The following is a 17,413-nucleotide window of genomic DNA, read 5'->3' as shown; positions in this document are numbered from 1 at the left end:
AACGAAAGTGAAATATGCATACGTGTATCAAACAAACGTGCTGCCTTTAAAAGCAGTTTTTAATGGATTAGTCTTCTTCTGGCAAGTCCGGTACTGAAAGTTCGTTTTACACAAGACAAACAGATACCTAGCGATTTTCAGGGTCCAACCGAAATTTTAAAGGGATCATAAAAGTTAGTCCTGATATATATATATACATATATAAACTTAGCATTAAATATCTATAGATATTAATGGGAATTTTCGAATTCATGTATGAACCGAATTGAAAGCTTTGTAATGCAAAAACAAAACCAACCAACGAATTCTACAATGAACCTTTATTTAAAAAAAATCAATAGAGTTAAACTAAACATTTAGTTTTTTTACATACATCTTATATAGGGCCAGTTTTTTCTTGTTTTTTTTTTTTATTTATCTCTATGTTTACGTATGAATGGCCTAAAGAAAAACATACCAGTATTTCAAAACGATGGTGGTAAGCGAGAAACTGGACAATTGCGCTAATAAATACTATTTCAAAATAATATTTTCTAATTTTTGTTTAGTTAAAAATCGAATAGAGTTGGCGAGTTTCGTAGTCTAGCTCTGAAACCCATTGAAACGAAGGGATAATGTTAACAAGAAATGTTGAAATATGAAATCTTGCAAATAGTACAATCAGGTTAACTTATATATGAAACAGAGACTTTTATTCTAAATATGCATTGTATTGTCATGACAGAAGTGAAATATGACGTTTCAAAAAACTTAGTCATTATAAGTTCTGGCTGTAACATACTATATGTTGATCAAGTTGTTCATGCAGTTGTTGCTTATCGATCATCACGAGTGCGATGCTTCTGATTACATGCATCAAAATAAATATTAAGAGGAACGTGATCTGATGTTTAAATTTTGGTAAAAGAATACAAATGAGTATTTTGACAAACTTTCTGAAATCACTCCAAAAAATCCAGGTTCGTATATCTTCATAAGTATCATACAATTTTCTATTTTAATAATTTCATTTGGAAATCACAGCTTTCACTGCAGCTCATTTTTAACGTCATTGAATTGTTCTAAAAGGTGCACTTTATCAACGTTTTAACAACTCAATGAAATTTTCGAAGAGGCATTACATTCTTATCATTACATTTTTATGTTACAACCATAAAACCAAAAATATTTCTAGCGTTTCGGTTGCCTTTCTATTCATTCTTTTACCATTGTACATGTGCAATCATAGGTGTTGAATTTTATACGGAAATAATCATTTGATATTGAAGTACCTCACAATTATTGTAACCCAATCAAAATCACATATTCTAATGAAACATACAATAATTACTGATTAGAATAAAAACTTAGATGTAATATTCAAATAATAAACCCAAAATATAACCACTGAAGGCAATTAGAGTTTCGTATAAGCGTTGAGTAATTTCAATTTGTCCTCTAAGTATAGAAAAAAAACCAATAAGAAACATTTGAGTTCATTATGATATCATTGGCGTCTTTAAACTTAAAACAAAGCTTTTGTTATATATATATATCATGATTTACGATGCGTATTATTATAAACAGTTGTTGTAATAAGTTATCGTTATGGAATTTGCTGGTTATTTTTCTAATGAGTGCAACTGAACTGGAAGTGTTTTCATTTCCTTGTACATTTCTCATGCACTTGTAACATGCTACACAAATATCAAATAGTCAATACATATATGTATACATATAATTCTTACAATTACAAATCTGTTTGGAATTTTCTTCAATGCATATAATTATAAGATTGAACTTGTCAAAGAATAGTGACACATATATCTTCTTTTATTATTTTTATCCAAGTTTCAGCCTTTGAGCGAGGAAATGAACATAAACATCTTCTTTGCACTTTTACAGCTTTGTATGAATTCCCTGCAAAACACAAAAGTTATAATCATAATTTAATTATCAAAATGAGTACATTTAACAAAAATGTTTAAACAAGTTACAATATATGACCAGTTTTTTATTTGTTTAAGGTTCACATGTATAAAACGTATATACATCTAACGTTCCCAGTTAAACTGATAAAACGGTGGCTGCCTTTTATAGAATCAGCAGTCCAGGTCATATGGATATTTTCGACCATGATTTCCAAACGGGCGAAGACTTTCTTTTACAAGAGAACAGGTTTTTTTTCCAAATTCCAGCTGACATGTTTTCCGGCAAATCATAATTCCTCGTTCGTTTTGCGTGTGTGTTTAACTCGTGCTTTCGAAGTGCGTGCGCTCATCGTCCAGGGTATTTTCCATTCAACGTGCGTTCTTTGTTCGTTATATTCAGTTTAGAATTTGTAAGTATTGGCAACGATGATTTATGGATGGACATCCAATTAAAGACGGGTTTATATCATAAGGAAACACAAGGGAGATCGCTAACATCCTTTCATTAACTTAACATCCACATAAACTACATTTTATTTAAAAGTGTGATACAGTTAAGCACGACAAGATTTTTAAGACAGCTAACACTTGTATCACCAGCCCAGTAGTCATCACTTCTGTGTTGACATTAATTATCATTGATATAGTCACAATAATAAAAATATGTTTACAAAAATTGATGAATTTTGAACTACAACTAAGGCTTTTCTACCTCAGGATAAATTACCTAACTGTATTTGGCAAATCTTTTATAAATGTTTAGTCCTAATTGCTCTTTAACCTGGTACTTTATTTTGCTATATGTTATCTTTTGTGACTCGAGCGTCAATGATGATTCTTTTGTAGACACAATGCGCGTCTGGCATAAATACAAAATGTCAATCCGGGTACCTATGATGCGTTTATAATATCCATTTAAAAAAAAATATTGAAATGTTTGATGAGGCAATATCTGGTAATAGAACGTAAAACATCAGTACACGTTTCTTTCTATAAAAAATAATTGACACGTGCATGGTCTTATTACAATATCAAAATCTTACTGACCTTGAGGCATGTGACAGATATAGACAAGATTGATGAAAGAAAGAAATAAAACGAAGTTACAAAAATCGAACGTAAAAGTCCCTTATTAACAATGTTTTAATTATCTTACAAACCCAATTGCAGTATTAAAAGCAAACGACCTTGAAGAATAGTCATACTAGTTACATAGTAAAGAAATAAAAATAACATATTTACAATTGACATGACAATAAAATAGCCATGTCACATATATTTATAATTCTTACAAAAATAATAATATGAAAAGGAATTTCCAAAAAATTAGCGTTAATGGCACTAACGTACCACGTGTAATTATCTTAGCGAAACATACAACAATTCTTTGAAATAAAGCAAAGGCTCTTTCACGTTTTATTGAATATTTGTCATAAGAAAGGTTATCAGTTTGTTTTCGATTTATGAGATTGGCTGTCCCTCTGGTATCTTTCTTCCCTCTTTTATAGTGTAGACAACTATTTTTCGAACTAGAAAGAGTGCCGACTTTTCCGACTTGATAGTTAAAGTTAGTTTACTTATACAATATAACTTTTGAAGTTTCTAAATATGTGTCAATGTAGCAAAATAACGCTTTCATGTCCACCAGTAAACCACATGCTACTACATTCATGTAACCGAACAACTTCATAAGGGATTGTATGCGTAAAAATATATTTTTTTTCATTTTATATTATATTTTTAACGAAAAGAAACACTATAACTGCATATTTCCAATACAAATTGCTAATAAAAAGAATAATGCCATCTTATTTTTGTATACATAATTGTAAGTATAGAACTTATTGATATTTGCCAGTGGTCGACAATAAACTTCTGCAACTGTTTATTACATATTGCATTACGTAGTGATATATGATCAAAATCATTTGGTTAAAACTTGAAATATCAGTGACACGTGCTTGACCTAAATTGCAAGGTAAAATTTTTATGACCTTGATGAATTTATCTAAATAGACAGGATAGTTACACAATAAAGAAATAGAAAAATATATATTTATGATTGAGCTGATATTAAAAACAAGGCCTGGCATGTCACATATATTGACAAGTTTGAAGAGACTAAACGGAAATGGTTTTCTAATAGTTGAAAACCGTACGGTTGCCTATACTTGCTTGCATTTACTTCCTTCGAACTCTGGTGGATGTTTGACTCGGTCCCCATCGTACAACATTTCCTTCTAGTTTTTTATGAAATCATAATATTGGCGATACATCAATAGATATAGGAAGATGTGGTGTGAGTGCCAAGCATGTTAAGTTAAAATTGGCAAATTTGAGGTTTTTGTAAGACTATCATTGGATGAAATACAGTACACTATAACACATTATATCGAAAACGCACTTATAATACCTTACTTATGAGTTTATACGCAAGTGAGACAACTAACACTTTTTTATAACTTAAACATTCATATAAACAACATCTTATTTAAAATTATGGTGCAGTGGAAAACTTCAAAGCTTTTGAGACAGCTAACACTTATACGCATTTAATGTTTCATGATACAAATCTATTATTAAAACGTAAAACATCAGGACACGTTTATTTCCAAACAAATGAAACTGACACGTGCATGACCCAATTGCAATGTCAAAATCTAATGACCTTGAGGCATGTGACAGATATAGACAAGTTTGAAGAAACACACTAAAAAAAGAAGTTCCGAAACTCGAACGTAAAAGTAACTAACTAACCATGTGTTGATTGTGTTACCGAATCCATTGCAATGTAAAATGCCAATGACCTTGAGGAATATATTTCAATAGTCAAACTAGTTACACAATAAAGAAATAAAAAATGACATATTTATAATTGACCTGATACTAAAAAAAGGCTATCCCATTTATTGACAAGTCTGACGAACCAAATCATATGAAACGGAATTTCAAAACATCGAGCGTAAAAGTCACTTACTGAGCACGTGTTAGCGAAACAAACGACAATTATTTTCGCGTTTTACATTTTTAAAATTTGTCGAAAAACAATGATAGTTTTAGAACTACTAAATTTTACGAATGCTGATTTTCAGTCTTGCCAATCAAAGTTAAAGTTGCTTTCTTTTACATTATAGTGTTTTAAATTTTCCAACTACTGTTTTTTAACAAAAAATTAGATAATAAGTTTTCATTTGCAATGTGTCAATGCAGCAACATCACACGTCTATGTCTTTTTTCATTTGCATTCACTTAAGAACCACATGCGACTACATTCATTCAACCGAAAAAGTTTATAAAGGGGTTGTACGCGTGTAATACGTTGCACTTACTTTTTCATGTTATTTCAGATTTTGAACAAAAAGAAACCAAATTTGCAGATAGCCTATACAAATTGCTGATAGAAGGAATAATGGCATTTTATTTTTTAACTGAGGTTTTAAGTATAGAACTTATGACTGGCCAGCGGTCGACGATTTACCTCCCCAAATGCATATTACATATCGAATTATGAAATAATTTATGACAAAAATCGTTATTTAAAACGTAAAATACCAGTGACACGTGCTTGAACCAATTGCAAGGTCGAAATTTAATGACCTTAATGTATCGCAAGAGTCATACTAGTTACACAATATAGGAAATACAAAAATAATTATTTTTTATAGACCTAACATTAAAACTTGGCTCGGCGTGTCACACATACTGACAAGTTTGAGGAGACAAATTGTATCAAACGAAGTTCTAAAAATCGATCGTAAAAGTCACCATGAATTAAACATTGTGTCAATTATTACAGCGAACCAGACAACAACACGTTCATTTGATTACAATGCAGACTCCACCACAATGTAAATTAGGAAATGTTGTCCTGATAATACTGAAAGTGTTTATAACTATATATTTGAAATAACAAAAGCGTTGATTTTCATAGTTGATAATCAAAGTTTAAGTTAATGCGCAAATATGTATTGAATAAAATTTGTGAAGTTTCCAATTGTTTTCTGTATAAAAAATATTTTTTAGAACAATAACAACCTAGATATAGCTGATTTCTTATGTCAGACCTTTTGAAACAGATAATCAAATTGGTTTCATGTTATAAACATACCCGTGAGTTATAATTTTCAAAACAAATTGCTGATCGACTAAAGGACTATAATTTGCCACAAATGTAAACTCATATCCCAGTGCAATGTATCTAGCAAATTTGGATTGTTGATATGCAGTTTTGTTAGCAATTTGTACGTTCTTAATTTAGTCTCACTACCTTTTTTCTCTAGATGGTAGACATGACTTTATACTCGAAAGTATTAGGCAATGACAGCACATGTTAGTGCAGTAATGTCACGCATTCAATATAAAAAAGAAATTGTGGTATTATAAAATTGAATATGGAATTACCCATGTATATGTATCAATGGAAAGCAGTTTTACTAAATTAAGGATTTCAATTCATTTCATAATGACCAAGAAACACTATATTTTGTTAATACAAATTGCTGATAAAAGAGCAGTTAAATTTTATATATACTGATTTTAGAAGTTCGCCATAGTGGGCTCGATTGCTATCCTAGCTGATAAAGTATAAAAACTCCATTATTCCATATGTTAACTACTTTTTTTTAATACAGGTTCGATAACGGACTATTTTTTAATCAACATAAAAGCATAATGATTTACACTTAAGCTTTATCTTTTATTAAAGATATTATGTAACCATGTTTGTGTTTGTTTTCTGACGTAAGGACACAATAATTGTACATACCGTCTTTAAATCCTTAGTGGTGATGGCTTCGTCAAAATTAAACACAATTCCATTTGACATATCTTCCGTAGGATCAGGAGATAAAGAAAATGTTACTGGCGAATTAATAGCAGTCGACATGCCGCTATCGACTGAAACTGAACGTAGAATATGGTCTGCCTTCTTTTCCAGTTCTGAGTTATCTAACCCAATGTCTTCTTCCTCTTCATCAGAACTCTCGCGCGCCACATGCAAATCAGGTACACTTGATACTGCTCCAATCATAGCTAATGACGCAAAACTGTTCATTGCTGAGAAAACTGAACTTGTTTTCCTTTTTTTTCCTGTGTAAATAAGTGGAAGATATGAGTTCGGTGTTCAATAATAACATTTGTATTTTATACATTTTACACAACATTGCATTAAACTTTTGAAAGACGATAAGATTTTAAAGTGCATGCAGGCAGTGTTATAAATCAAAGCAAAATGTAGCAACTTCACTTACTTATCAACATGATAATGAACTTTTGGTAACCAAGGAAACTATGAATTCTTTCGAATTGTAAATTTCGGAGTGTTTATCCTAAGATCTCCTTATTGAACTATAATCTCTACCAATAACTTTTGAGCAAAACTTTCAATATAACTGCTCTTTTGTTTAAATAGTGACAGTCGTTTTTTTTATCTTGTTGAATTAGGTTATGTATTGGTAAATTGAACAAAAAATTATGGATGAAAAGTGCAGAAAAAGGGCAAAAATATAAAGACTAGGGAAAATAGGAAAACAAAATTGAATACAGAATAATGGCGTGCTAGAATATAAAGAATAAACAAACAAAAAATGTCGAAAAAGTTTTAATATATAGAATTGAAGCCTCTTGTATTGTTTGATATTTTCCTATTTGTCTTACTTTCCGTTTCCGTAATGCATGTATATGTTCATGTCGTGATTACAGGCCTGTCTGAAAATCATTTCCAAGCTAACAGCATTTGACTTTTAAATACAATTTAAAACATTTCTTAATGTAATAAATGGTTTATATTAAATTCTTAAAATGTTCTAGCTTTTAACATATTTCTAACTTAACTAAATTTGAAAGTTGAAAGCGATTTTTAATTGAAGTGACAACCAATTTATATCTTCTTTTGATCTTTATATCTAGCATGCTACGAACCAGTCATACGTGCTTCAAATACAAATTTGCATTTAATATTTTGGCAAATTTTGGCTTTCGAACACATGCACTTGTCTCTGAAAAATGTAACCTATATATACTTGTTTTTTAAGTATATATGTATTTTTCCCAAGATATAATTGCTTGTGTTTCAGAATTCTGTATATATGAAGTATGTTCCGTTCTGTTTTGAAAATATATAGAAAACGATCATTATTGATTTATAACCAAAATATACAAATGAGGAATATATGTAAGTTTTCCTAATTCTAGTTTGTTTTAATTGTGACATTTCATATAGTTTTGTGTAAACAGGATATTACACATCAAATATAGATGGAATTTTTTGACAATATTTTTTCCCCTGTCAAACATTAATAAAAAGTAATAAAACTATAATTAAATTTTCTATTTTGAACTTTATTCGAGGTTTTATTAATAAAATAAATGAATAGACCTACTTGTACTTGTACCTTGCATAGGTACAAACTTATTTTTGATAAGTTTTTTTCATACATGTACGTATCTTTTGGTGACAATGTTTTTTTGCTGTCATACATTTCGAAATAGATAATAAAAACATAATCAAAATGTCTATGTTGAACTACAATTGAGGTTCATCAATGAATGGATCCGTTTGTAAAAACCTTATATTGAATCATTTTGATTCATACATGTACTACGTGTTCCCTGACACATCATTCATAATACTTCAGAATGGTGAAATTAATAAAAAATATTATCAATGGAATTTTTTTGAACTAGAGTTGAGGTTTCATCAATAAAAATAGAAAAACAGTTCCGTTTGTCATAACCTAATCTTGAATCATTTTAATTCGCACGTTGTACATATATATGTTCTCTGGTAAATTTTTCAATAATTTAATTTTAGATGTAACGCATCTTCTGATTGGCTGACGTTAGTTTGTTATCAGCCCATAGACATAATTTAAACATGTGATCGTGACATCATCAACGTTTTTTCATGGTTTTCTACGGTTTGAAATTAAATTTAGAATTAAATTATAAGAAATGACTGTAATATTTTTTCTGTCTATTCGAAATAACATAAAACTTGTGGTGCACACTGTGAATAACCTGCTACGCGCGTTATTCAGTGTGCACCATATTTTTTAAGTTATTTCTTCATAGACAGAAAAAATATTACAGTCATTACTTAATAAAACTCGAAAAGAGTCCACGTTTTAGACGAAATTCTTTATGTAAAAGAAATATCATACAAATGCGCTAATTATAGTTTTTAAAATATATCAAAGGTATATGGATAGTAAATTACATTTTAGAATCAAATCTTAAAATATCACTTGATAGAGACGACGAATGCAAATTGATAACAGTTGATGTGCAATATTTTATCAATCAAAATGTCGAAGAAGTCGGCGACAAAACAAAACGTGCATTAAAAGTTGCTTCATTTGCTCCATGCGTGTGATGTACAATAAAAATACTGACTGATATGTCAAACATTTGTAAACAAATGAAGTAATGTACGTTTACTGTTGCAGATTTTCATCATATTTTTAACAGACTGTACCAATGTCTAGAAAGGTCAAAATTGCACTACGTCTTCGCTCTTCCTATTTAGTATGTTTGAAAATTCGAAATAAAAACAAATTTATTATTCAACAACACGTAGTAACTTCCCCCGACAAAAGAAGGTAAATGTCTTCCTTTAAAAAAAAAATGTCTCGATAAAAAATGTGTGTTTTTTCAATTTTTTTTAATAAAGATAACGATATATGATATTGGTATGATTGCCAATGCAACAACTATCCTCAAAAAGTGCAAAACTTTTCTCACACAAATTTGAACCGTCTTAAGAATAATACAATTTGATTTGATATTACTTATAATGAAACAATGTCATTAGGTATGTATTAAATTCCCCAAAACTGATTATTTGGTGAGTAAATTATTAAAAAAAAAATCTTATAACTTTTATCATCATTTTATACAATAAATTTCCAAATTAAATGAAAATGAATGACGAAAGACGCTAGTTTCTGTCGTATTATATGACTATGTGTGATGATATGACCTTTAATCTCTTGTCTGATCGATATTGATATGACATATATTGGTTTAAAAAAAGGTTGAACGACAGTTTAGCATGATTTTTACTGCCATAAAACATAATAAGGTCAACATAAGACAATCAATCGGTCATCACTATCGAAATATAATACCGTAGATGTCGTAATAAGGTCATTTTAAAACCTGGAGTATACATCGTTTAAAGCACTGTGATTCAAGTGAAGCAAACGCTTTTTTTTATAAAGCCATCGAAACAGTTAAACAATCATGTAACACGAAGTACCGGTAATTAACTGTTCCTTCATTTTTTTAAACTATTTTTTCCCTTGGTTGTAGCAATACTATTTGAGAGACATTATTAATAAACTCATCATAGATATCAGGATAAAAAGTTTTCCGTACACAGTCAACTGAACTTTCAGCATATTAAGTTTGATTAGCTGTCTAACTTATTTACAAAATGTACGTTAATTTTTGTAATATATGTGCTGAGAACGTCCAATTCGCGATGAGGGCTGATATGCATAAAACTTCAGTAACTTCTTAATCAGTTATTATGATTTGTTCCGAATTATTACTACGAGTGTATGTCTTAACTTAAGTGGATTTATCTAAACTGACCTGTTCCTATTTTACATTTCATTTTTGTATACATCGCTATTTCTGTTCTACTCTTTATCTACACAGAAAGTATACCAATCTGCAATGTCGTTCTTGTTATTGTTATTTAAATTCGTTTTGTATTAATTTTATTTCTTAATCTATTTTCCTCTATTCAAATTCTATGATTTTTCTATTACTTTATCATTTAAAAAAACCTTTATGGTATCCGTGCAAAAGAAGTTGTTTTTCAACAAGTTAGTTTCGCGCACACGTATGGGCAAATTCACGAAAACGTACACGGAACACTGCATTTATATTATATATAATTGTCGCTTTTTTTTTTATATATAATAAGAATCTGACCAAACTCTAAAAATAAACAGGGATTTGTGATAAAAGATCCTTAAGGAATTATTATTCGAACTTTTCAATACAAAAGTAAAGAAACATTTAAATAGACTTTTATGTAAAGACACGCACGAAAAGTTTTGCAATACTACATGTATAATGTGCATTATATATATCAGTTGCTCGAAGGATTAGTGCAATTGGCTTTACCTTCACATTAGGTGCAAATTTTCAAGAGAAGAAAAACACTACTCCTGCATTCATTTATCATTGCAACAAATAAGCAAGTGATACTACTTGCCCCTATTGAGATTTAAGAGTATGTATCAAGACTTTTGCTCGATGTACTTCAATTGAACTGCACATGAAAGTTTGAGATTTCGTATTTTCTTGCAGTCGAAGTAAATAAGGGTAAAAAAGAGAAGAAAATAAGATTGTCAATGTTAAACTTACTACTTGTTTGGCTTTACAACTGTTTTGATCTGAGCGTCACTGGTGAGTCTTATGTAGACGAAACGCACGTCTGGCGTATTAAATTAAAAATCGATATATAAAACGATAAATCAAACTACAGAACAAAATATTAACTACTCAGACCAAAAGTTTAGGTTACGGGGACAATTGATTGGAATGGGAACAGGGAAATTAACGATTGTTATATAAAAATTTAAACAAAAGTACTTAACTTCTGAAAATAAATGGGTTAATTACTGTTATACATAATGCTATGTCAGGACAACACTGTTTCTGTCAAATTATATCATGTTTGTACATTTTCTTACATACCGTTATACAGCAAACAACTAAAACCTTGTTATTGTTTTTTTCATTTTATTCAGTTTTTGTCTCATATTAATGGTGACACATTTATAAGTGGATCTGATAATTGCAGACAAAAAATTGGCATAGATTTGAGATGATCTCACTTAACAATCATGCATGACTAGGTCAGAGAAATATTCACAGAAAAAAAATCAACATTTTAAATTATGTATTACGTTAATTTTTTGTTTGCATTGCAATCCGGTCAACGGAGATATCTCTGGAGGAATAAATAATGGATTGGCGAAAGTTCCTGTCCTTGAACATGTGACGGATTGATTGATTATCAAAGGTACAGGCTTATAATTTGATACATCTGACGCGCGTTTCACCTACATGTAAACTCATCAATGACGTTCAAATCAAAATTTAAAAGCCAAACAAGTACAAAGCTGAAGAGCATTGAGGACCCAAAACTCCAAAAAGTTGTGCCAAATAATACCAAATACGGCTACCTTGGGATATGAAAATTCTTAGTATTTCGAAAAGAAATCACCATTTTTGGTGAAACAAAATGTAAATTGAATTCTTACCAAATGGAGCACATGCCTGTATCTCTGTTTCATTTGCTCCGTGTTTCCGACACAATCCTTGTAGCTGTCTTGTTTCTGTCTAAAAAAATATAAAAACTAGTTTTTAATTTTAAATACTGGACTTTAACATCTGTACAATTTGACAATAATACTGTTGAAGAAAGAAATGAAAGGGCTTCAAAAGTGTCAATTTAATATATAGAGGAATAACTGTTACCCTATAACCATCTGTTTTAATCTTCATTTCGTTAGCTCTTTTCACTGTTCGTCTGTATTGCTGTTTTACTATTTTAAGTTGTACCAAATCTTTTTCTTGTATAACTAATACAAAGCCTAAAAACAAATTAAACCAATTGTAACACATGTTAAAGAGAGTCGAAAGATATCAAAGGGTCATTCAAACTCAGAAGTCGAACTAAACTAACAACGCCATGAGGAAAAAAATGAGACCAAAACACAACATGCAAAACTAAAGACCAAGCACACGAACCCAACAACAAACGGGGATGTAACTTATACATGTGAGTTATTTATCATTTCAGTTTTTTGTCCGTTTTACAACCAAAAAAAATAAATTGTAACCATACTCCTTCCATAATATCAAATCATGTGAACATGACTTTTAACCTACTGTCTGATTATTTCAATTCATATTTAAAAAGACTGCTGCTGTAAAGATCGAATGCAAATAAAAAACAAACATTTGTATCTGAAAATATTTTACATACAATCACGTACTGTATACCTTTCACAATATTGTTTTGAGGGGATAATTAATTTGTGATAGTTAGCATAATTTTTCATGAAATATGATATATAGTCTGTTGTTAAACTACTTTAATTTTCCATTGTCCTTGTCTCTATGAAATGAAGAGTCCCATCTTAATCTGACAATCAGCGCGCGAATAATGGACAATTTAGTTCATTAACATGACATAATGGTGTAAGATTTTAGATATAAACGTGTTGCATTCGTGTACCATTGGCAGTGCTGTAATTTATGTAAATTTATTACGCCTACTACGGAAATTTTTGGCATGGCACAGTTATTAAGAACTTTTTTTTTTAAGTAAGTTATACTAAAAAAAAGAAGAAAAAAAGCCCCTTTTTTGTTTGCATTTTCCGAATTTAAATAACAAACTCCAATGCAACTGCTATTTGTAAAAATAAGGCTACCACACATATGTATGGTTTGTCATGCTTTAAAACCAAATAGTTTTATTTTCTTAATTTGATATACGATAATTGCAGTTTTTGTCTGTTGTAATAGTAGTAAAATCATAGCGGATGTCACAAAAGACATTCGAACAAGAACTGCTTGCCCTTTCGGAACACATGAATTCAAGCCAAGTTTTGATAAGAGTTTCTTGCTAATCTGTCTGTAGTTTTCTAATCAATGTTTTAGGCTTTGCTGTTTGTATGTTCCTCATTCTCTTTTTTTTTCTTTTGATTATACTAGTTTTTTCTTTCGTTTTTCGACACAATTTCTTTTGATTGACCCCTTGATTGACCTAAGGTTTAATCTCTAGGTATCATTGTCCTTTCTTTACATAACAGTACCATCATACCAAGCATATACGCACTACAGGTTAATCAATTGATAGTTTTGTTATGAGTTTATACATGTAGTGTAAACTAGTTCTTGCATAAAATTCTTGAGATTTTTTCGAAAATTGTAATAGTAAAAAGTAAATTCAAATTGGACAAGACATAACTTGAGGAATTTGTGTTTAAATGGTTTGTTTTTAAAGAAATACAAAGCGGAATGACCAAGAAGTGAAACAGTTTGTTTTTAAATTACTGTACATAGTGCAGAATTTATGCCATACATGTATCTTCAACATTTAAAAAACTTAGTAGTCTTAAAAAAAATAATGTGAAATATAGCTGTAAAGAAATAATTAATTAGCTGAAAAAAATGTGATATTGCACTATTTATTGTCTTATCAGTCAAATAAACGTATTAACTCCGGAAATCGGTTGTCTTGTGTAATTGTTTTATTTCTATTTTCATTCTACAGTTTATATTTTTGACACTTGACGAAAACAAACTGTTGAAACGATGAAAAGTATTTGTAAAGCAAGCTTTTATATAAACATTACGCTAAATTAATATTTTGTGTTGCTTATAAGATATACTACTAATTATTAATTTCCCACAAATCTGACACTTAAGGCAGACTTTTGTCTATGTTACGTTATAATTGCATGTAAATTTGTTCTCAACTGTCAAGCTAATGAAATGTTAACAAAATATAAATAATGAAAAATGAACCCTGGTCTGCGGATCGGATGTTTGACCTCAAAACGACGAAATTTGACGCGTACCAGAAAACAACCTTTGGGACATGTTAAAGAGAGCAGCATTCATTATAAACGATAAATTACAAGCAAACGTTGAATTAATTCATATATTTGCTTGCATAACCACTATTATTTATAACCGAATCAATACTTCATATTATGATAGATGAACATTCATGTTGAGTAAAAAGGACGACAAACTTATTGCACCGTTCTATATACAGCATGTCTGTTTTTATTGGCCTCTATTCAAGCTGCTCTATATATTTGGCTATCTAATATTTGACTGTTGAGTTTTTAGTTGCAAAAAAGCAACTATTATAGCAAATAGTTCTTTCAAACTAGAAAATAGAATATCAGTGCTATATTTAATGCAACCTATTAGTGATTGAGAATTGCGAAGTAAGAGGTGGGTTAACTTTGCATATATTTTTGTTCTAAAACATTTTTTTATTCGAGATTTCGATGCTTCTTATCGAAATCTTATTTGAGTGCAAAAGCGTATATCGAAGCACACTTTGTATGATACAAACCTATGATTTTGTTTTTGTTTATATTCTTATGCTTTATACAATTTGTAGATATTAAATAACGAGTAATAGCATATATTTTTTTTTCGTTTTCTTATACATTGTGAAGTTATCTTGAGAAGCAAGCGCGGCCACCACTGTTAATGTGTATTGACATAAACAATTGGATATTGCTTTCATCCAATCAAAAGTGTTGGTTCTAAATGAAACATACATGGCATGTTATAATTTAAGAATTACATGCTATATTATGTAATTATTGGGTTGTAAAAGCGTTGACTGAAGCACACTTTGTATGAAGCGTTGAATTCCAAAAAATATAAGCACAATTAACGTTCATAAAAAGGAAGCATTCATTTATTTTAATTTTATTTGTTTGCTACAACCATAACGTCAAGACTTATATTAAGGTATTTGTTCGCTTTTTCTCTATGTTAAGATAAGGAGATGTGAATGATGCGTTGTTTGAACATCGTCACAGATACATGTCGCAAATGTCTTCATTGCTGTTGTACTTCATACGGAAATAATATAATCACGACAATGGAATGCGTTGCAATTGTGGTCGGCCAATCAAAATTACTGATTTAAACGAAACATACATGTATTGTAATTATTTATATTTATATGATTTACATTTGTTTATGTCTGTCTCATGCATCCTATACTACATTCCTCGTGTGTGTCAAACAAAGTATAATGAAACTGTCTTTGGTTGGTACATAAAATTGAGAATGGAAATGGGGAATGTGTCAAAGAGACAACAACCCGACCAAATAAAAAAACAACAGCAGAAGAACATGTAATTTACTTCCTCATTGGTTTGAAGATATTGGATGTTCGTTGAGTGCTTTGATGATATTAGATGTGCGATGAGTATTTCAAGTACGAGATAAACATTTTAGATTTGACTGAATCTGCACTACATAGAACAATATTTGTTATTTGTACCACATGGTACCATGTTAATGATATGATTAGCTCTTTATATACTATGCAAACGACAAAATGGTACGTTGTTATGTTCCAAATATGATCTTAATGTAAACATTGTTGTCTCTTTCACACATTCTCCATTTCCGTTCTCAATTTTATTTTTTAAGTTTTTTGAAACACAGGAAATGTAAATTATATTTCAGAAGCAAGCAAAAAATAGAATACAATTTAAATGTTTTGAAATTAAGTTGATAGTTTATGAAGTACTATGCCAATTCGTATCAATTTTCGTTGTTTACTGAATTAGTCTCCGAAATAACTTGCTTTTTTAATGTTTATGTCTATTATTCTTTTTTGATTTCAAAACATGCAACCGATTACATTCACATATATATCTCGTATTGTAAATACCCTTTAGATTTTTACGATACTGCTTCAGTCGAATTGTACAATCATAGTTGGTTTTTGTGGTCATTTGTTAAGTTATAAATATTTATTTTCTTTAATTTTCTTTATTTTTAGAATATCTAAACAACCTGTGGCAAAGATGAAATTACATATATGGCTTTGATTATTCTATTTTAGACTTTCTTTACGATGTTGCCCTGAATACATGTTTCCGGAATTCCAGTGACTATATATATCCACCTGTTTCTGTTTGGGGTTTATATAAAAACACCCAAAGCACTGTTACTGCTAATGGTATATTAATATGATTGACATGGTATGGGCAACATTTAACTATGATTTCTGAAATCATCTTACAGAAAATAAAACAATTTTAGTCTGTTTCTTTTAAGTACTTACTATTGACAATCCTGATGACTCTCCATGGTAAGATAAATATAAGTATTGTAGCTGCTTCTGTTCCAGGTTTAGCCCAGATACCATCATAAAATGCAATATCTAAACACCAGGAGACTGTCACAACAAAGGCGTCAAACACCTACGGTCATTTAAAATATGTATTAATATTACTTTGTGAAAGTTTAATATCAATTTAAAAAATGTCAATAATTGCTAACACTTCCAAAATTATTATTTCATCATTGGTATTTGGTGATATTCGGGTGATCTCTTTTGTCGTTATATTGTGTGTCCATCGGCACATGATTTTGATTATGCCCGCGTCACACTGTCCCGATTTTTACGCCGATGGTAACATGATTATGGAAATTTTCAAAATCGAGACTGATCGTATCCAGATCGGGCTATACGTTTTGCCATATTTAACCATCGTAGAACCATCGGCCACTTTTTCTAAACTTCGGGGACAACTTCGGGAAGGGTTCTAAATTTTTTAACATGTTTTATCAGTACTGTGCTTCCACGTAGATGAAACAGAAACACAAAATTTTAACATTGAAGTTAAAGCAAATTATTCATGAAAGTAGGACACCCGGAATTTCGATGTTTTGTATAGAACAATGAACGATTTATTAAAATTGATGAT

At 30.1% G+C, this 17,413-nt stretch overlaps 1 protein-coding gene across 1 annotated transcript in view; it reads right to left on the bottom strand.

Moving 5' to 3' along the window:
• Positions 1–391: 391 nt before the first annotated feature.
• Positions 392–17,413, bottom strand: part of LOC134684008 (uncharacterized) — a 61,450-nt gene continuing 44,428 nt past the window's right edge. The window contains exons 5-9 of the mRNA XM_063543304.1: positions 16,768–16,906; positions 12,408–12,523; positions 12,191–12,269; positions 6,676–6,998; positions 392–1,899 (exon numbers count right to left, since the gene is read on the bottom strand). Coding sequence (XP_063399374.1) covers positions 1,879–1,899; positions 6,676–6,998; positions 12,191–12,269; positions 12,408–12,523; positions 16,768–16,906 — 678 coding nt within the window. The 3' untranslated portion in view covers positions 392–1,878. The remainder of the gene's footprint in view (positions 1,900–6,675; positions 6,999–12,190; positions 12,270–12,407; positions 12,524–16,767; positions 16,907–17,413) is intronic.

This window comes from Mytilus trossulus, chromosome 9 (genome assembly GCF_036588685.1).
Source record: "Mytilus trossulus isolate FHL-02 chromosome 9, PNRI_Mtr1.1.1.hap1, whole genome shotgun sequence".
NCBI lineage: Eukaryota > Metazoa > Mollusca > Bivalvia > Mytilida > Mytilidae > Mytilus > Mytilus trossulus.
The sequence above is the reverse complement of the archived record's forward strand: the minus strand, read 5'-3'. Positions and strand labels throughout refer to the sequence as shown.